Source organism: Pseudopipra pipra, chromosome 6, assembly GCF_036250125.1.
Source record: "Pseudopipra pipra isolate bDixPip1 chromosome 6, bDixPip1.hap1, whole genome shotgun sequence".
NCBI lineage: Eukaryota > Metazoa > Chordata > Aves > Passeriformes > Pipridae > Pseudopipra > Pseudopipra pipra.
The window spans coordinates 4,953,031-4,974,900 of record NC_087554.1 but is presented as its reverse complement, the minus strand read 5'-3'; the positions used below and the strand labels follow the sequence as shown (position 1 = coordinate 4,974,900).

General features: G+C 37.5%; 1 protein-coding gene across 15 annotated transcripts in view; it reads left to right on the top strand.

The window, feature by feature from the left end:
• Positions 1-21,870, top strand: part of PPFIA1 (PTPRF interacting protein alpha 1) — a 55,550-nt gene that overhangs the window by 21,988 nt on the left and 11,692 nt on the right. For 6 of the 15 annotated variants that reach the window (XM_064657143.1, XM_064657141.1, XM_064657137.1 and 3 more), the window contains 16 exons: positions 360-461; positions 708-929; positions 1,693-1,839; positions 2,577-2,711; positions 3,288-3,362; positions 3,776-3,859; positions 4,522-4,653; positions 6,780-6,842; positions 8,074-8,153; positions 8,393-8,525; positions 9,155-9,378; positions 9,524-9,758; positions 12,258-12,287; positions 13,004-13,155; positions 13,888-14,060; positions 14,190-14,283. In XM_064657143.1, coding sequence (XP_064513213.1) covers positions 360-461; positions 708-929; positions 1,693-1,839; positions 2,577-2,711; positions 3,288-3,362; positions 3,776-3,859; positions 4,522-4,653; positions 6,780-6,842; positions 8,074-8,153; positions 8,393-8,525; positions 9,155-9,378; positions 9,524-9,758; positions 12,258-12,287; positions 13,004-13,155; positions 13,888-14,060; positions 14,190-14,283 — 2,081 coding nt within the window. The remainder of the gene's footprint in view (positions 1-359; positions 462-707; positions 930-1,692; positions 1,840-2,576; positions 2,712-3,287; positions 3,363-3,775; positions 3,860-4,521; positions 4,654-6,779; positions 6,843-8,073; positions 8,154-8,392; positions 8,526-9,154; positions 9,379-9,523; positions 9,759-12,257; positions 12,288-13,003; positions 13,156-13,887; positions 14,061-14,189; positions 14,284-21,870) is intronic. The other 9 variants (XM_064657146.1, XM_064657145.1, XM_064657144.1 and 6 more) reach the window with 5 other exon arrangements.

Genomic DNA, 21,870 nt, shown 5'->3' with positions numbered 1-21,870 from the left:
TTCTTGCTATTGGTTTTTTGCCAAATGAAACAACAATTAATTTTTAACTCGGTTGCTTTGAAAGAGCAGGAGGGGAAAAAAAACAAACCTCAACCCTCTGACACCTCCTACCCCCCCCAAAAACCCAAAAAGCCCCCAAAGAAAACAAAATAAAAGAAAAGAAAGAGTTCATATGGCTTTAAAATAAGAATTTTTGGGTAGCAGTGGCCTAAGTTGGGTGCCTGTGCTGTTTTATTAATAAATACTTTGCAGTAGAATAAGTAATTGTTATTTTGCTCCTTTGCTTTTTCAGCTGTTCCTTATATTATTAGCGAGAAAGAAATTGACTTGAAACATGTGTGTGTAAACTTTTCTTTTAGTTAATGATTCTGAAAGAGCAAAATAATCAGAAGAAAACACTTCCAGACGGGATGCTGGATATAAATCATGAACAAGAAAATACACCGACTACAAATGGGAAGGTACAGCTATTTACTTGACATCTGACTTTTAATTATTACCTGTAACATTTTAATTTTAAACTATAATAAGATATTTTTGCATGATCATCTAATTAAAAAGTCTTAGCTACCACAATTTCAATTTTTGCAGTCTACCCAATAATAAAATTATCCTTATGGAGGGGTGTTTACAGGTGAGTAACAGTTTATTTTTCAATCTTATTTGCAACATGCCAAATGCAGTTGGTTTTTTTTCCTGTTTAATAGAGATCCTCTGATGGTTCTTTATGCCATGATGAAAACCTTGCTAAAGTGATCGAACTCCAAGACATTATAGATAAGCAAAACAAAGAGCAGACACAAATGAAAGAACGTCTCACTGCTCTGTCCAGCAGAGTGGCAGAGTTGGAAGAAGATCTTGACACAGCCAGAAAAGACTTGATAAAGTCTGAAGAAATGAATACAAAGTTACAGAGAGATGTACGAGAGGTGAGGAGGGAGCTGACAGAATTTGGGGAGTCCCAAATGCAACTGCTTTATCAAATTTTAGTCTTATTGGTGCTCAGTTGAACCTTTATGCTTTTGAATGTCTTTGTATTGATAGACGAGAAGAAAATAGTTCAGGGCATGATCTCTTTCTTTAATATAAAAGACCAGTTGCTTAAGACAATTTATCTTCACGCTAAATCTATGACTTAGATATTTCATTAATATATTGGAGGTTTAACATTGCAAGCTTTACCATGTTCTTGAAAAGATACTTGATCTTGTCATAAAAGCTAAGTTTATTCATAAAGTTTAAATTTTTTAAAGATATACATAGAGGAAGAATCACTTTAATTTCAGTGCTGTCATTGACAGTTCCTGATCAGTCACTAATCTCCGAGGTCCCGTTTATTGCAGTGTACTGTAATTAAGTAGAAGTTAAATAGGGTGCTTAGTTAAGTCCAAGAACATTCTCTGACCATCCCCAGCACATCAAGATTTGCTATGTTTGTACCATTGAAAAAGTAAGTAGTAGATCTGTGGCATAAGATAATAAAGATGAGTCTTTTTTAATCATTCACTGTTTTAAAAAAGTAATTGAACTTGTAAGCCTAAGTGAGGCTCTTTTTTCTACTTCATTTTATACAGAGAAAAATAACAGAAATGTCAGATTTTTTAGTTTTTATTATTTCTAGGGTTTGCCCCCCAGTTTGATCACAAAATAATTCTCTCTCATATTCTGAATTCTGCTTTGTATCTTGCACAGACTATGGCCCAAAAGGAAGACATGGAAGAGAGAATTACAACTCTTGAGAAACGCTACCTCGCTGCACAACGTGAAGCTACATCTGTGCACGACCTCAATGATAAACTTGAAAATGAAATTGCCACTAAAGACTCCATGCACAGACAGGTTGGGATTGGAAATAAGATAAAGTGCATTTTGCTCGGCATAAAACTGATGGAAATAATTCATGTTCATGCTCTACTGAAGCACTTTGCTTTTAGAAAGATAAATGTCGTTTGTAATGGGCTGTTGGTAGTGACTGTTTTTCAGTAATTGGAGTTGTACATTCAGAGTTTTACCCTGGGAATGAAGATGACACAGTTTTACTGGGAAGGGGAAATGATTTAGAGAATTTCAGTGCACTTCATCATGGCTTTTGTCCCTATTAGTTGTGGATTTTTAAGTTGTTATATGTATATCCAAACATCTTTAGGTTTGTGTGTAAGAATTACTCATTCTAAGCTGAAACCTTTTAAAACTTGTATAGTGTGTAGTGATTTTTACAGGCTATAACAGAAGTGAGTGTTGCTTTACTGGGAGTGGAAATTTGACATATGCTTGACAGGAAAGTCCAGCTTTATAAACCAGAAATGGTTGTTTAGCCAATCGCTTTCTAATTAGAGGCAGGCAACCTTTTGTCAACAAGAGAAGTTCCTTTTGGTATAATTCATAAAAGTAGTTATACACACTTGAAAAAAAATTAAATTTTGCAGTAATATGCATAGTGTTATTTAAAATATGGAGGAATTTGTCCCTTGTCTTAGCACAGCCTTGATGTAGAAGATTCACAGCTTGTTCTTTGCTGCTTTGAAAATTAATTACCATTTTTAACCCTAAGCATTTTTGATTGTGATCCTGTGCAGAGTGAAGATAAGAACAGGCAATTGCAGGAACGACTGGAACTGGCTGAGCAAAAGTTGCAGCAGACCCTGAGAAAGGCTGAGACTTTGCCAGAGGTGGAAGCTGAGCTGGCCCAGAGAGTTGCAGCACTTACAAAGGTGAGGCCCCCTGGACAGTGTCCTCCAGACTCTGTTCTCCATTGGTCCCACTGCATGAAATCTGGTGTTAGTGTTGGCTTTGTTACATTCTGGTTTTCCCACAAATAATTCAGAAAATATTTATCCCTGTTCTCTCTACTTTTCCCGTTCACCTCTCTGAAAACACTCTTCTTGATTTTTATTTTAAAATTTTCTTTTTAAAATCTCTGCTCTTTGGAACTTGAGCAGGTTTTCTGTTAATGATGTTATGAAAATGTCTCTGAATTATTACTTTGGTGCTCTTTATTAAAATCAATTCAATGTTAGGCATAAAATCCTTCTAAACGTGAACTTTTTCTGAAGGGGAAACCCAAAATCCTTCCACTGATAACCAAGTGAAGAGTATGGGGAGCAAGAGAAGTAATGATACTAATAAATATCAAGGTTTTTAGAGGGCTGCAAATGAGCTAATGAAGTGTGAAGAATTATATTTAGTAACTGCAAGTGAGCCTTTCAAGTGTGTGTATGCGCTTTCTTTGAAAGTCTTAGTTTCATTTCTTTCCCTGTTATCTTTCCTATCCCTAACTGGCTCTGTAGTCTGACCTTTTGTCTCCTGGGAGATCTGCTGCTAAAGATGCAAAAGTGTTGGAACTTACCACCAAGCTTAGGAAGGTAGAATTTGTATCTTAGTCCTTGTTTCCGCTTGCTGCTTTCTGCTTTGTCATGGGTACTAACACAGGGTCACATCCTCCAGGCTAGTGAGGAAAAGCTGAAAATGCACTTAGTTTTTATTTTTATTTTCTTTTTCTTTTTTAATTCTTGGGGATGTGAATGAACTTCTGCTCTTGCAAGCTTATTTGCAAAGAGCAGTGGATTTGTGGTGAGAGGTTTCCTCATTTTGCTACTCGCATATGAACCCTTGCAAGGTTTTTGGTGACAGAAAAGCATCTGTTCTGTATTTTGTGTTACCATAAATGGCGGTTGCGCAAAGCATGTTAGAAATGTTACTGTGCTTCAATGTTTCTGTGCTTTTGAAACCTTAAAAAAACCCCACCCAAATTCTAATTTTGCTTTCAAATTGACAGGCTGAGGAGAGACATGGCAACATCGAGGAACGACTGAGGCAGATGGAAGCACAGCTAGAGGAGAAGAATCAAGAGCTGCTAAGGGTATTGTACATAATTTTGACAAAGATATAAAGCTGAAAGAAAGAATTCAATCCCCTTCATGGCTGCTACTGTTCAGCAAAGCTGATTTTATTTCTCTCTTTAAACGAAAGCCAGAGTTTGGGCTGGCTGGTATTTGGGAGATTTGAGTCACTGTACTATGTCTCACCTTAAATCTCAAGGGCAAGCTGAAAGTCTGCCATGAAAGTTTGAAAATAGAAAATATCCGATTACTATTCTTAAACTCAATATATCTTCACATACTCAATAAAATATATTCAATATTGCTGGTAATATTACTATTACTATTCATATCTGATTGCTGTTCATACTTTCTGATGAACAGACAGATCAAAAACTTGCTGAATTAAATGACTATGGAAAAATTGGTTTCTGGGTTATAAATAATGGAATTCATTCTGAATTCTGTTTGTTTTTTGTTTGTTTTTTTTTTTAATATAGGCTCAGATTTTCAAACTTCTGATTTTGGATCAGTTATTAAACTGTGAAGTGTCCCTTATACTCCCTCAGAGTCCTGGAGGTCCATCCAGTATTCCTCTCTGGAAAAATATTGCTGTTAAAGAAAGCTTACTGCCTTTATAACCTGGAAATTGTTATAGACATTGAAAATATGAAGTTATTTCAGTAGCTTTTCTGTATCTTAGGCTAGACAGAGAGAGAAGATGAATGAAGAGCATAATAAACGTTTGTCAGACACTGTTGATAAACTTCTGTCTGAATCCAATGAAAGGCTCCAGCTGCATCTCAAGGAAAGGATGGCTGCCCTAGAAGATAAGGTAACAAGTCACATTCCAGCACATACATTAATTAGAATGCTCAGAATTCTGTGATTTGTGCAGTTTGCACACATCTGTAACTCCAGTAAATAAATATGAAATCCTTATTAATAAATAGTTTCTCTTAAGGCTGTTTTTTAGTGTGGATTTTGAAAACATGTACATAAAATTCAAGTTTTTTGAGACTGTCCCTGGGCATTGCACTGCAGTGTTGAGAGGGCATCTTTTAATTTTAAGCAACTTTATCCTTTCCTGGTTGATTGGTGTGGATTGCATAAATAGGCTCATCCAGTATAATACAGGAAGCCTAAAGAATTAGGACTAGAACTTTGGCCTTTTTAGTTCAGTTTCTTTTGTTTCCCACTGCTCTTGGCTATACCAATTCCCCTGAGTCCTTGTGGGATTCTTGCAAATTGAAACAACCTTGTGTTTTCTTCCCAGGTAGATCATTTTGGGACTCATTATGTGAATGTAACTGGGCTGTTCCCTGCACTGTCAATGCACCCCTTGGAGCTTTCCCAGCATTCAACTTGTGACACACTTTTACTGTTTTTCTTTCTCTTCTGCTTTTGGATGTAGTTCCTTATGGATTTTTCTTTCACACATGCCTTTAAGTTATATTATCTTACTCTGCATCCAACAAAGCAAGGTCTTCTAAAGTGGCACTTTGCTTGATGCTGATTTAGAATTGCCTTGTCTTGGATTAAAGAAATATTTGGTTTCCTTTGTTGGAGAGTAAAATGATCATCTGGGGAAAATGTTTCAGTAAAAGCTGTGTGAATTTTGTTTTAAAGTCATGACAATAAAACACTTCAATAAGTAGAATGATGTTTTCAGACTTTTACTAAATGTTTGCTTCCTCTTGCATTCATTTCAATTCAGTTCTCATCCCTAAACTGTCAGTCAGGTGTCTGACACATCCTTCCATAATTCCAGGACTCTCAGATCATTACAGGGATTTAGTTCATTCCTTGTCCTGCTTTTATACTCTCAGAGCTGGGAGGAATCGAGTGGTGCAGAAGAAATGTAGGTCCTACTGTTATCCTTCGAGTTGATGATAAAGGTGCTTATATGGCATCTAAGGCTGCAAACTTTGCCTTGTGTTTCCTAGTTAACAACACTATTTTCAACATCACCAACTGCTTCAGAAATTCTGATTATGGGCCATGTTGTGATATCAACAGTCATAACAGTCTTTTTAAATTCAATTTCTAAGAAACAGATGACAGCATTGTTTTTTTAAAATGTTTGCATATTGGGGGGTGTCTTAGGGCTGACCCAAACTCCCTCCTATCTTCCATAGCTTCTTTCATGAGTAATGAGGAAAATCTGCTTGTCCTTTACTCTAAGTAACAGCTTTTAGAGAAGTGTTCTTGTGGAGGCTTCCAGCTCATTCTTTTGTGATAAGTTAGAAAGAAATGTGCAGGTAAAATTTTAAGACTTTGTTCTGATCACTTGGTCTTTTTCCCAGAGTGATTTATTTTTTCGCATATGAAATTGTAGTTCATCTAAAACATGTAATAAAGGTATTAACAACCTCAAGAAATTGTTAATCAAGAAATTGTTAATTGTTTTGGCTGTGGTAGAAAAGGAAAAGAAAGTGAGCCAGTTATAAGTTTCCTATCAGAAGGGGGAATCTCTAGTTTGAAACAGCTCTAATGTTAAGAAAAACCCTTAATTCAGTGAGTATTGCAGTTCTGAAAGTACAGTATATCCAAGAAATTACTGTGTAGTAATTTTTTTAGGTCTAACAAGTGCAAATAGAATGAAAACTTAAGGATAATGGCTGCTAATTCATCTCAATAACCACTCAGTGAATTACTTTAAATTATTTTAGCTGCCTAATTATTCCGTATTTTTTTACTAGTCAGACTTTTTCAAATGCAGTTTTAAAAGGTTGCTATTGCTATTAAAAATTTATGGAACCAATACTATTACTAAATCTATTATTTAGAGGGCTGTACACCCGGAAGGATAAACCTTCAGCTATAATCAAAGTGAAATGATGGTAAAGTATCTTTAATTTAAAATGTATAATGTTGATTGAATTATTTTTGATACTCCTCATGGTTATGGTTTAAAAGTGTTTTTATAAGTGACTTACTCTGTGATACCTTTTATTTTAGAATTCACTTCTTCGAGAAATTGAAAATGCAAAAAAGCAAATAGAGGAGCTTCAGCATGAAAAGGTACACTCTGCCTTTCTGAAATATTCTGTTGGAGCATCATTGCTGCCTTGCTACATAGCAGGATCAGGTTTTAATTCCCCACAGAATTTAACATTACCTGCTCTGTTTAAAAGAAGGGAGTTGTTGTTCATTTTATGGTATTGTGTGCCTCAGTTTTATGAGGCTTTTATAGGTAATACATAACCTTTTACTTAAAAACTTCTGAATATGTAAAGTGCCTGGATATGTTGGCAATTTGCCCAAGCTTGGGGATTGTGTAGAATTTTTATATTTTTGTACATATGACCTTGAACAGCAAAAAGAAAAGAGATACATTTTTAATGTTGAGCATTTTCCCATAAGGTTTTCTTAAAGCTTTCAGAATGAAATACGTGTGCAACTGCTAAAAATTTTCTTTAATTTATTAGACTTGGCTGCTGCTTTTTAATAGCATCTGTCTGGTGTTGTGCTTGCCCTGGAAATGACAAGTTTTCTTTCCTTAAATAAGTGGCGAGGCCTTTCATATCTTTGCATCCTTAAGCAGTGGCAGTTGATTTTGTGGTCACAGCATCTGTTCTGAAATAATACTTGTTATAGCTTGTTAAATCACAGGTGTACTGCACCTCCCCACATCACTCTGGTCTCTAGGACAGGATTTGGAGGCTGTGCTTCTGTAATAAAAAGAAGAATGTTAAAGAATGTTCTGTAAAATGTGGAATTCTTGTATGTGTAGGCCAGCAGTTTTCACACAAGGCACAGATGTTCATCATCAGCCACTTTTTATTGGTCTTCTCTTGTTTTCTCATTCATTGGATTTCTCTGCTGTTAAATTCAGAGTTTCTAGGGTGTGTCAAAATGTCCAAGTTCAAAGTGAATACTTTTAGAACCTTCTGTGCAGAGAGCTGGAAAAATCTTCTTGTTTCTTCTTATTATCACTTTATAATAATTAAGTTAGTAGCATGTGAATTTTATTTCATTGCTGTTTTTAAAATGTATGTTGTCATTACTAGAGTCAGCGTAGAGAGGCAGCAGAATTACTCTGGGTTGACCTTTTGTGGCAGTGCTGTATTGTGTGCAGCAAAACCAATTTTTACATTTTATATTGTTGATGGGTGTGTTTTAAAATCTGTTATTTCTGAGTTTCATAGAAATAAGGCCAAAATCTTAAATGTTAGTTTATAAATCCCTATTTGATACTGATTGTTTTTTCTTAAGGCATATTGTTATGTATTTGATGTATCTATTTTTGCAGGATCAACTTGCAATAAATGTTGATGCATTAAGGGCTGAAAATGACCAAGTGAGACTCAGAGCCACATCACTCCATCATAGGTACCAGCAGTATTTCAATTTTTTCTATTTTTTCTATTTTCTTTAAAGTCACTATGCAAAATGTAATTTTGTCTGTTATATAGCTATAAAATCTATAGAGCATATAAGACAGTTTTTATGCAGTGCCTAAAAGCAATTGGCACTAGTAGGAAGAGAGAAATCATTTGGGTGAATTTTTTTTGGTTTCTTTCCCTCTTCCCCTCCCTTTTTAAAGCTAAATGATTGTTTGTGTGTACCAGCAGACCAGATTTCAGATTCCCTATGACATCTTCCTCTGTGGGTGACACTCACACGGACTCCTTTGGCACCTCCTCCGTGCTGAGGCGTCCCCAGAAGGGACGTTTGGCAGCTCTAAGAGATGAACCTTCAAAGGTAATAGAACTCTGAAATGAAAATACAAATAAATCTGTGACGAAAAAATAGATTACATAGGGCTAATCATTGTAAGGAGTTTTTAGAACTGGAGTACCTAGCAATAAAGTAGATTTTATAGATCCTCTTTCACTAACTAATGCACCGCTACTGGTCTTTGTAATTGTTAGCAAAAATTGCAAGATTATGGTTTTGAACTCAAATTTTGGTTTTTAATTTTGCTAAGCCTATAAAATATAATTTAAAACAGTCCTACTTCTGTGTCTATACACTATTCTAATGTGTTACTGTTCTGCAAACTATTTCCAGTCCCTTTCAGGACTGATTCCAAAATTTGCAAGGAATTGATAGCAAAATTCTACCATAATTCAAAGTGTGTATAGCCAAGATATGTGATGTTTGAATTTATTCAATAAGCCTGTCCATTTTGCATCTTCCAGTGAAGTGAAATTTAAAAGTTACCTACATTTTAGCTTTTTTTCTTTACATTTCTCTAAAAACTGCTATCTTAATGGATGCATTCAGCATGTAAGTAGATTTAAAAAAATTATTTTAAACATCTTGAAAATCAATAGAAACATCATGTTTTTGTCCACTGAGTTTGGATTTTTTTTCATGGATTCTTTTAGGTTCAGACTCTGAATGAGCAGGATTGGGAGCGAGCCCAGCAAGCAAGCGTGTTGGCAAATGTGGCACAAGCATTTGAGAGTGATGTTGATGTGTCTGATGTGGAGGATGACAGAGAGACCATATTCAGCTCAGTTGATCTGCTGTCACCAAGTGGTCAGGCTGATGCTCAGACTTTGGCCATAATGCTTCAGGAACAGTTGGATGCCATCAACAAAGAGATCAGGTATGGCCTGTCTGCTGTCAGGGCTTTGATAAAAATCACTTGGAAAACGGTCATTTTGTACTGATCCTTCCTAATGCCCCACTCCTTCTGGTCATATGGCCCTTGTTTGAATGTCACATTCCTTTAAAACTCTTTTATCCCTTAGACTTATCCAAGAAGAGAAGGAGAACACGGAGCAGCGAGCAGAGGAGATTGAAAGCAGGGTGGGCAGTGGCAGCCTGGATGCCCATGGTCGGTTCCGCTCCATGAGCTCCATCCCTCCTTCCTATGCCAGTTGTTCCCTGGCTGGTTCCTCCCCCCCTGGCAGTGGCCGCTCCACCCCGAGGCGGATCCCACACAGCCCAGCTCGGGAAGTGGACAGATTGGGGATCATGACACTGGTAAGTGCCCATTAACTCCAGGTTTTTTTCGGAAGAGCGTTTCTTTTCTCCAGGAAATGAGTTGTTTGATTTTCCCCCTCCTCTCCTTCTTACTCAGCTGTATTTTTCCTTTTTCTAGATTTTTCTACTGCTTCCTTTCAACATTTATAAAAAGTGTAAGATACAGTTCATAATGATTAGGAAAAACTTTCCTATTATTTCATCATCTTGGCCTAAGTATTCCTTCTGTTGTTATGGTCTTTCTTCAGACTCCCCTTCCTACAAGAAATAATGTTTTCTTTTCAACCACTTTCTCCCTCTGCTTTGAACTTCATTTTTAGCAGTCCACTGTTCCACTAAACATTCAGCTAAAAGGTGATTTGCATATTAGTCTTGAAGACTGTGGTGGTATCACTGCTGTTTTATTAATAATGAGTGCTACTGTCCTGTTTTAGGCTATTAAAATTGGTAGGGAAAAGACATGTCTGTTAGACCTTGTGGCTGATGAAGTAGTTCAGGCTTAGCAGTTCAGTGAGTTGAGAAAGATAGATCCATTCTTTTGACATTCTGATGACTGCTTAGAAAAATTAATCCTTCTAGGAGCTGCTTTGTACATGGAAACATATCTGTAAAAACAAGATACAAGTTTTCCCCTTTCATATTTTTACATAAATGAACAGTTTCTCTTCTTTAGGATACCTTTCAGGAAGGAGCATCTTGGATACTGGTATTTATTTGCAAGCACTCTCCAGGAAAAACTTCTTTTCTGATTTAGTTCTAGACACTTTACCTTGTCTCCAGATTTCCATATGGTTTTGGAAACTGTACTTACTAATTGTGCTATCAAAATTCAGGATATGGGGTGCTTTATCTTTTAACATTTCACAGTAATAAGTAGATAAGCAAAGTACTTCTCATGCATAAAACCATATACAAATTTAAGTGGCTCTTTTCAAAAAAACTGGATTAGGAGAAGGTGTCTTATAATCTAATGTAATTGAAGAAAAGTGAACTGTAATTAAAGTTGACTTTACATCATAATTGTGAATCAAAGTCACTTTATCTGCCATTTGCAGTTGCATTTGGTGGTTTTTGTACCTGGAAACTGATTTGTGAAAGCTTGAAAACAAGAAGCTATGCTTCTAGTATTACAGAACAAGAGCTTTCTAGAAACTCCTTGAACAGCTGTTATGAATTATTGGACTAAATAATAGTTCTGCTGTGTTTTTCAATGTTTTGATAGGGAGTTGCATCAGTTTATGATCATGTAGGCAAATTAGCTTAAGGCTGCCTGCAGTAGTGGTTCTGCAGTTCAGTCAGTTGAAAGCCCCTCATGATTAAAAAGCATCAACATGATAAATTGTGAAGCCTGCAGCTCTCTTGGCCAGTTTTTGTGGACAGTTTTCATTCCATATAGTAAACATTTGCATTTTTATGGAGCATCAGATTTAATAGATAAAAGATCCAGCAAGAGTAAAATGAGTCAAGTGTTTTGTCAAGAACTTGGGGAGGGACTAGATCGTCTTTAAAAGTCCCTTCTATGATTCACTGGATGATTTATTAATGTAGTACTCTACAGTCAGATTGAACAAAACTTTCCATATTAATGCTGCATAGTTTACATGTATTCTAAGTCAAAAATGATTAAAAGGCATCCTTTGTGCGAGGGAAGCAACACCCTCCTTGTCCCACTTCTCCCCCGCCTTGTCTCACTTCAAAGGGGACTGACTTTATTTTTGGTTATTGTCTTTTTAAATAATGAGAACTGTTAAACAAATTACCTACATTTAACTTTTATCAGCATCAGTGGGAATAACTTGTTTGTGTAACTCAAGGTTTCTGCCTTGCTCTGTGCTCTGGCAGAGGTGAGCAGTACCTGGGAAAGGAGGAATTCTGGAGTGGATGGAGGATAAAATAAAACTGGTGGTGGATTCTTGCTGAAACATTTCAGCACTTCAAACTTAGAACAGAATCCTGTTACTATATAGAAACCAACTATTGTTGGCACTCCTGTCTTTCACGGTTATTAAATACTGGCTGCTTTTTGTGCTATGTAAGAAAGAGCTGCAGGAACCACTAAGTTGTGAGGAGGGACTAGTGCAGGCAGTGTATTTAAGGCTGCTGTGGGTGATATGTAGGTTCAAGGCAAGCCCTTGACACATAATGGGAAATCTCTCACCTTTTAGAAGCAACACTTCACTGTTTTTCTTGCTGAAAATGCTGCACTTTTTGTGTGCTAATTTGCCTGGAGTACCAATATACTCAAACATCTACAGTACTTCAGTAGATAACCGTTTCTAAGTGTTTATTTTTTTCTCTTCCTCTCTTCTGGGATACATTTTAAGTAATCTGTGGTTTGAAGAGTACTTCATACTCAGTATCTTTCTCTGTGCCATTATTGTAATTGTTTTTATATTCTCCCTAAGATGTTTTGTCTCTGTACTAGTTGTTTCAGTCTGTGCTGCAGTTTACAATAAATACAGCTTTTCCAAATTTCTTTTCTTTGCATGCATCTGTCAGCCTAGTGATTTAAGGAAACACCGTAGAAAGGTAAAAATCTTTAGTTTGTTTAATGGTGTGCTCCTTCATCTCCTTCCCTGACCCCGAACTCATTACTGGATAACAGGAACATAAAAGAAAGCATTTGCAGGGTAACTCTGTAATAAAGCAAGATTATGGTTTATCATTTTAGCATAAGTGTGGGTTTGTTTTGTGGGGGTTTTTTTTGTTTGTTTGCCTTTTTTTGCTGTGTGGAGACTGTTGTGCTGCTTTCTGTTTCTAACCACTGTTTTGCAGTCTTGATGCATCATTGTTTAATATTAAAGATCTGTGAAGTTATAATTTCTGTTACTAAAACTTTAAGATCAACCGTAGCCACAAATATGAAGACTTCATCAAGTCAGTAATCTTGCCAATGATCCTTTTCACAGGACTCTTTTGATTTTTGCACTTGCTCAAACTGAAGTGAGGTACATTAGTTTTGTGGTGCTACTACATTACTTTAGTTCTTAGCTCTCTGAATGAACTAAATAAGTGCTACTGGCTTATTTCAGTAGCTAAGACTGAAATTTAGTAGTTTATCACTGAAGGTAACAGGAAATTCATAAAGAAGACAAGCCAAAAATAAGCAACTGGAGAATGGTAATGGCAAGAGTAGTCCTTTAACAGTGAAATAATTGATTTCTCCTTTCAATGTTTTGTGAAGTGTTGATGCTACATTCGTGTTTTGGCATTTCCCCCTCAAGTTTTCCTTGATTTTCCATTAGTCTCCAGCTTCCAGAGAAGAGGTACGAGATGATAAAACCACAATAAAATGTGAGACATCACCACCTTCTTCCCCTCGGTCTCTGCGTTTGGACAGAGTCCAGAAAGGAGCTTTGCACACAGTGAGCCATGAAGATATTAGGGACATCAGGAAGTAAGTGCCTGGGACACTCAGACCTACCAGAAACTCAGTTTTCACATCATCAGAATAAAATCCTAAATCTGCAGAGCTGTTCAGCCTGTAGGATTTTAGTCTGGATGTTGAAGTGTTTCTTGAAAGTCAAGAGTATGAACACATACTGTTGCATAAACAATAAGAATACAAGTTTTGTTAATGATCAGAAATGGCTTTATATGAAGAATTCTTCTGGTACTCAAATCTGCATTAAGTTTGCTTCATGTTGAGGAAATGAGAAATATGCAATTCTACTCTTCAAGTTGGAATTTAGGTATAAATTTAGAAATAACTTGCAAAATAACCATCACTTGGATGGACAGATGGACTTTTCAAAGTGCCTGGGATGGATTCCATTCAAGTATTTCAAACTTTCATTGTCTGCCTCAGTTGGTCAGGAACTTGTGTTGGCAATTTTAGCCTCTCTGAATTGCACTTTAAACACTTCTATTGACTTGTAGTTCCATATTATAGTATATAGATTTTATTTCCCTTTCTTCTTTTCTTGCATTGTTTTCATTGGTTTTTTTATTTAATTATTTGTATTTTAATGGATAAATTTCTTTTCTTGACTCATAAAAGCTGAAATTAGATGTCATTAGTGAGTTACTGAATGTTAATTAACTTGCACAGAACCCTGAACTTGTCTCTCACTGTTACACTGGTGAATTTGTTTTACATGGGCTCCTTTATGACTTTTTGTGGGTAAAGTTCAACAGGTTCTCAAGATGGGCAAACAAGTAATCCCAGTAGCAGTAACAGTAGCCAAGATTCCCTTCACAAAGCTCCCAAAAAGAAGGGGATCAAATCCTCCATCGGCCGCTTGTTTGGCAAGAAGGAGAAGGGACGACCTGGACAAACAAGCAAGGAAGGATTAGGACAAGGTGGGTTTGCTTTTTGTTTTGTACGGGGTGTGGGCTTGGGGGTTTGGCTTTGTACATGATCAGTAATATTACAAAGGATTAAATACTTGATTGAGAACATAAGGCTGGTTTTTGGGTTGTTTTTTTTAGGCGGCATGGGAGAAGCAGATGGTTCCTCTCAGGATGCCTTAGGTCTCAGCAAGCTTGGAGGTCAGGCAGAAAAAAACAGGAAAATGCAGAAAAAGTAAGTTATCGAATATTTTTAGTCCTCTGTTGGTTAAGTATTGCTTTCTTTAAAAATGTTGTGGTTTATTTTTTAGTTTCATTTTTGGATATTTCTGGCTAGTATGCTGCTATGGCTAATAAGCCTCTGAAGGTTTGGTTTTTTTACTATTTTTTCCGAACATCAATAGTAGCAGAGGTCATGGTAAGTTTGAAATGAATTTCAGTGCCGAAAACTTATTATTGGAATGCTGTAATAAACTCAGAGATAAAAGTGGACTCTTATCAACCCCCCCCCCCCGAAATTTGTTATATTTAATACCTGCTTTGGGCTGGATTCAGTTGGAAAATTTCCTAAAGTTGTCTGAGGCTGTTATTTGCTCTAGAGTGTGAAGGAGTTGACAGAGTGAAAGCACAAGATGCTCAGTGCTGACATCCCTCTGTATGAATTTCTTGTTTCTTCTCTGCCCTTTTGTGTTATAGCTGCTAACTGCTTTTCTCTTCACTTATTTTTTTCACTTCTGTTTAAGGTTTTCTTGACATTCTGTCATATATTTTAACAGCTGAAATCTTTTTTCTTGCACCATATAATGCCAATTTCCCCTTTTTTTAATCTATTGTGACTATTTTTTTATGGCACCTTTTAGGCGTTTACCTTTTCCTAGTCATGAGAATTTTTTCACTGTTTTTCCAAGAAATCTTTAGTTTATTGTGTTCAGCTTTTGAGTATCTATTTGCATCCTTGTTATTCCCAGAGTTAGAAGAGATGTAGCAAAGATTGTAATTATAGGTGTAAAATAGACACTGCTAGCAGTAGAAATTTTGATTTAAGGCTTAAACTGGTAATACAGGAAACACTGAAATTTCTGTGAGTAGGATCAGGCATTCTTTGCGTTTTTTCACCCAAAGCTGAGCCATATACCTTGAACTTCTGTTGCTTCTGTTCAGCTGCCTTTATTGTGTCAAAAAGCTGACAAAGATCAGACAGGTCTTGCTTTTTTACTTGCCTTCTGAAGTCAGTGAATATTGAAAAAAAAGTGTGTTAATTTTCTCTTTGTGAGGGATTTTTTTGCAGTACGTAAGTTCTATTAACAAATAAGAATAATGCCTGGTGGCTGCTAATGAAAACCAGCAGTGTGTTGGTTTGGAAAGTCGGAATGGAATGTGGGTTTGTTTGTATAACAGAAGGCTCAGCTGTTTTTCCTCAGACTGCTGCACTGAAGGCAATCATACGTTATTATGACCCGGTATTTTCCCCTTTTCTACAGAGCTTTAAAGTGATACCCCACATCTTGGTTGAATAAATAGTTAGAGTCTGGTCATGTCTAAATAGTGGGTAGGATTGTTCTTTGATCAATATAGGTATTTCTCAATGCCAGCCACAAATTTCAGTCTCAAGGAGAACAATCTACACTGCCTTGCTTTAAGAAATGCAGAAAGTGCATTTCTGCCCTTCAAAATTATACTGGTACTACTTAAAGTGTAATTTATGGCTTCATGTTGTTGACTGCTTAAGAGGCAAGTGTCTGTCTTAAATAAATGAAAGCTTTCCCTAGGTATTCCTAAGTCCCTCTCCATCTTTCTTGGAGCCCTTTTAGATACTGAAAGGGGCTCTAAGGTCCCCCTGGAGCCTTCTCTTGGCTTTTTTTCAAATAAATGAATATAATCTAACTCTAATTTTAAAAATCCCAGTAAGATATTTTAATGCAGCTGCTTCAGAAGCCTGGCAGCTTTCTGAACAATGTTCTGAACAATGTTATCACAAGGGGCCAAAGATCCCTTGCGATGCTGGATATCTAAAGGAAGAAGTGGGAAAGCTGCTCTGAATTGCTTTTCATTTTGATACTGGAGGACGGTGAGTTAAAACAAATTCTTGGGGCTGACTGTTTGCTTTTATAAAATCTTGTATTCTGCAGAAGGAATTCCAATTACCTGAATACTTGGAACAATGACAGCTACTTCTAGTTATAGTTGTCTCTAATCCCTATTTGCTTACTTATCTTTCTGCTTTCTGCATGCCTGTGCACAAACAAGCTGAGGGCAGTATTCAATGGCTGCTAACAAAAACCTATTTATAGCTACAGAATTAAATTACAGTCCACATTATTTGTTTTTGTATGCCTTTGAGTTCAGTTCAATCCTAGTTTTAAATTTTTCCTTCATTATTTTATTTTTCTTTTGTTTACCATTTCATGTGGTAGTGCAAAATCAGGGTAAGTTTATATTTATTTTATTAGGATTTTTGTGGAAGTATGATAGATCTCATTTGGGTTTTTTAGCAATATATTAAAAGCTCTAACTTTTTTCAAAAGAATCTGATTATGAGAGGAAATTCTAGATTCAAAAGAATGTATTATGAAAATGTGTTGCTGAAATAAATCCAGTGTCACCTAGTGCAATGTGAAATGTAGTTCATTGTGTTGTCTTAATTTGCATGGTGTGAATTTTTATGATGGAAATATTTACCCCTACTGAGATTAAATTAGTTTTGTAGTTTGGGGTTTGAAAGTTGTTTAGCAGTAGTAAGTATTTGTGGCAGTTTGTTTCCAAGGTAGATGTAATTCTGTAGAACTGTTGCTTCTGTTTACTAAACCTATGTTGATTTTAGTGTTGTGTTCATCATCTTTGTGTATTGACAATGTTTGCCACAACAGTTTGTGCTTTTCTGTGTACAAACACAACAAACTTAATACTGTATTAATCAAAAAGGAAGGCAAACCTAAATTTAAGATACCTCTCTTAAAGTTATACACAATAAGCTTATTTACATAACTGAAATTAACCTATAATAAGGATATTAAATTTCCCCTGATGTTCTACCTGAAGTTGGTCAGTTATTTTCATGTTGTCTACTGTTACTTTTCAGGTTTTACACCTTTAAACTCTCACTTCCATCAGTATCACTCTTTTCTCCTGCCCACTACTGTGTTTTCTCTGTTCTGAGCTTCTTCCAAATCAGTTCTCTTCAGTTCCTTCCAAGAAAATCTGGAATACAGCATTCCCCTCTGGCTACAAGGCCTGAGTTTATCCATTCCCATGCTGTCTTAGTCCAGTGACAAAGTGAGCTTGCTCAAGGCTGCTTTATTTTCCTTTGTTGGGGTTATTGTATCCTTGTCTGTCAAGAGCCATTCCAAACACAGATCCTTCAGATGGTCCTTGAAGGGTCTTGTGCATTCCCTGCTCCACCAATCACCTGCAGTTTGGACATCATTTCTCATCCCCTATGTCCACAGTTCCTTTGTTCTCCACAGGTGGTGTGAGATGCCTCTGGAATGTGTCTAATGACAAGCAGCAGCATGTTTGGGCTCCCATTCTAAGTGAATTTCTGCTAATTTTTTTATTAAGTCTGTAGACATCTATCCCTTGGTTTTGTCACCTAGGAGTTATTCTAGTAGCCAGCTACTCCTTTGGCATTTTTTTATCCCTCACAGTACCAGGTTTATCCCATCTGTTAACACTGCTGACACTGCTGCAGTATTTTTTTCCCTCACTGGATTTTGCACCCACTTCCTAACTGGGGGAATTGGTTGGCCTGTGAAACTCAGTTGGCCTGAGAGTTGTAATCTTTCAGGCATTTCATCACATATTACTGGAATGCAGTGAATGTCTTGGGAAAGCTGGAAGGGAATAGTTGGAAAAGGGAAGTTCTGTGTTATAGGAAAAGAAACATTTATGTATCATTTGCAGATGAAACAGCAGCTGTCTCTGAATTCTTTCTCTGAAACGCTTTGGGCCTGTGCTACACCTTGAGCTTTGGGTTTAATGATTTCCCGTGAAAGCAAATTTTTTATCTCTTACTGCATATGAACAAATTCTGCAATTAATTTTCCACTTCATGGTTGACTCCTCTTTGGATCCATTGAATAATTTCTGTATAAAGATACTGCATAAACATTTTTTATTTTGTTTGATTCTATTTCTGCATGTTTGCTTCCATCCCATAACACTCCGTTCCAGCCACACAATCTTTTTCTGCATTATTATACCACCGTGGGTTTCAAGTTTGCATCATAACCTCTCCTTAAATTTTTGATATATTCCCTGTACTATTCCCAAGGATTTACTGTGTCATGGTTCACATGAAGTACACAGTGAGATTTATAAAACTCCCAGAAATTACACTGAAATTCTCTGAACTCCATACAATACAACCACCAAAAAGGATCACAAAGACATCAATTTGGAAGTTAAAGTTCTTGGAAAAAACATTGTATTCCTTTCTGGCAAATACAGTATTAAGCATTTTAATCTGTTCTTGCATTTTAATTTTTTCACTAATTTTTAAAACTTTAAGCAACAAAGTGAAGCAGAAGTGAATGTGTTCAGGGTTAGTGATTTGTGGGATTAATGTGAAGTGTTCCACAGCAGCAGGAAAATAACTGATCTTTTATTCCTAATTTAGAAATAGATGTATCTTTTTGAAGTGTACAAATATGGTTTAGCTTTTATAGTCTTCTCTTCTTTGTTAGTGAAATTTAGCTATCAAACTGCTGACTGCTGAACACTGTTCCACCTTAATTGTTGAGTCTTTAAATGGTACCTCAGAATCATTGTTTATAACCAGTTGTCTGGTAGTCCCTTCCTTCTTCCCTTTTTTCCATTTCTGGGCAGCACATGTAATTAGGAAAAATTATTGGGAGGTTCTTCTGGTGCAGTAGGAATTTATTGTCATGCAGGTGAAGTACCATCTATTGATAAAACAGTTCCTAGTATATTTATTACTTCATTGATTGCTTTTTAGCATTATCTACCAATATAACAGGAGGATCCCATATATGTCTAAAAGACCTGAATGCTGCATATCCATTTTGTACTAGTAGCAAAAAAAGCTCCTACTATGTCAGTAATCACTGTTCAAGATGCCCCGTGTTTTTCAATATATATATATTGAATATATATATAAATATATATATATGAATATATATATAAACTTCTAAATATTTTATCCTCTTAGATCTGTCCCGTGACACGGTTCAGAAGGCAAGGAGATTTTATTTGATTTAAATAGTGAGAAAATACATAGTGTAGGACCTTGGTTCTATAGTATTGTGTCATGGTTTGAGATAGTCCCAAAATCCAATTCCCTAGCTCCATCCCCCCTCCCACATCTCAACCCAATGTGAGAGATGGGTTTTTCCAGACAAAACACACCAGACTCAAAGTGGGGAAAAGGGAATATATTACAATGACTGTACAAATAAATACCATATCACATTATACACACGATCACAGCTATCTCTACCATGACATATAGTATTTACAATGGATCAGATCTCTTCTCCCCTCCAAATAAAAGTCCAGGAGGGAAAGAAGGACAGATCCCTTCCAGTCTCTGAGCAGCAGCATCTTCTAAAGCAGCAGGCTCTGTCTCTCTTCTCCACATGCAGCAGCTGATAGCTGGCTTTCTGCCAGCACTCAACGAGGGAGATATCTAAGTCTCTCTCTCGGCCCCATCGCCTCCAACCGAGGGGTCTTCCGTGGGCTTCGTAACCCCAGACAAGGTCGTATCACCACATCATATCACGAAGACACAGGGGGGTCTTCGTGACAGTCTGGTATCTCCAGGAGACTCAGCTCCTTCTTGCAGGGCCTCTGTGCCCTGTCTCTCAGGCTGCCACCGTGGCAGCAGTGCGGGGGCCGGGGGGGGGGGAACCAAGGTCAACTCCCCCTGCATTCCATCTGGCCAGCTCCGGGACGTCTTTTGAGCTTCTTAGCTCCTCTCTCTCTCTCTCTCCGGTGCTGCAGGTCTAAAACTGCTCTCCAAAATAGGAGTCCATGTCCCTCTTCTCCAAGAGGGGTCTCAAGGGAGTTTTGGGGGGGTGGTACAGTCTTACCCCAAACTCTGTAGCTCTCAGCTGCTGCCTCTCTTTCTCCCGACTCTGTCTTCCAGGAGTCTTCTCTGCAGTGCTGCATGTTGCTTCTGCTGCTCCTTCAGTTCAGGTCCTTATCAGTCCTGGCTCTCTGCCACCGTTTCTCTGGTGCTTGCCGGCTGCTGTCTGTGCCCATGGAGAAAAACATCTCCCAGCATAACTACAGGCACCTAGCCCAGCTTTATGCTGTTCCAGGTCCCCGCAGCCCCCCAGGCAGGGGCTGGGAGGGGGCCAGAGACCCCAAGGGGCACAGAGCCCCTACCTCGTGGCTCACAACATGGCCACTTCTCCTCCACAACCCAAAACTACAACTCTTCTCTTCCGGCGAGGTTGGAGAACGGTGGTCCCTGTCTGGGCCTGGCTTATCTGGAGCTGAGGCCTACAGTAACTGCTGTTATCGGTCACGCGTGAGGGGGGAGCGCTGGGCCGTGTCCAGACGTACTGCTTTCTTTCAAGGGAAGTGGTGAGCTCTTGCCAATTCTTCAGCTTTGCTGGGTTTTTAGATTGTGTAGATCTGTTTTATTATTTGTCCCTTTTCACCCTATTTTATCCTTTTCCCTTCTCCCTTCCCCCCTCTTCCCTTCGACTTCGGGAAGCTATTTGGGGTCATAGATTCATATATATAATTCTCATTGTATATCTGTGTTTTATACATAATATATATATATTTTGGCTAGAACTTTGGCTGCCTGGTTTTTCGTTTTTTTCCTTCCCTCTCTGGGAAGGAGACCCTGTTGTCGAGTTTCGGAGATTTGGCAGGAAGCCAACTCCAGACTTGCACATATTGCTGCTTATCTCTTAATTCTACATTTGCAGGCATGAATAAATAACATAAAACAGTAAAAACTGTTTAATTAGGTCAAGTTGTTTTTTCAGAATTTCTAAGGAGAGTGAGTGGAGGCTTAACCATATACAACTAGCTTTCAAAGGCAGTGTCAATATGCTTTTTTTAGACGTTATCAATTTTTACAGGCAGGCATAGCCAAGCAGCGTTGCATGCCTATACCCACAACACTAGTTTTTGTCTTTTGATTTATCAAACATTTTTGGCAGCTATTTATAGGGACCTTGTGAGCTTCCATGGTTTCCGTAAACTGAATTGTCAATATTAAACTTCAGGCTCTTCTCTTTCAGAATAACAGAGGAAATGGTGTCACCACAGGAGATGAAAGCTGAGTTTCAGTACACAGCCTTTTGGGCTATAATTGCCAAAGCATGGGTCTCTGAATATAATGGTTGTCTGAAGCTCTGCCTGGAATTCTGACAGGCTGGTGCAGGCTGAGATTCACCAGTTAAATGGTCACTGTCCCAGTTTCCAGCCTTGACAGCCTGATAGATGTGGGCATCTGATGTGGTCTTGCATTGCTGCAAGTTTCAGATCTGCACCTTGAGAAGAAATGACTACTTTGGTCCAGTCTAATTTGCTGTGCAGAAAACTGCAGCAGTTGAGAATTTAATTGCCAGATGAGTCTGACATCTCCTCTTTGGGTTGGAAGTGTTGGTTAGAGTGTCACTAGGGCTTTTAGACAGAAATTTCTGAAAGGGAAGATTCAGCATCTCTGCTGCTCTCAAATTTCCAGTCCAGTTCAGCTTTCATCCCTACATATTCCTTGTACATGTGCTGTACCTGCCTTAGGGAGTGTATCATATAAGGCATAAGTTAACTCTTGGAAAGAAGGTAGTTTGAATGCAGTGTTTAAATTGTAACATCAATTATAAGTCATAACTGTCTGTAATTT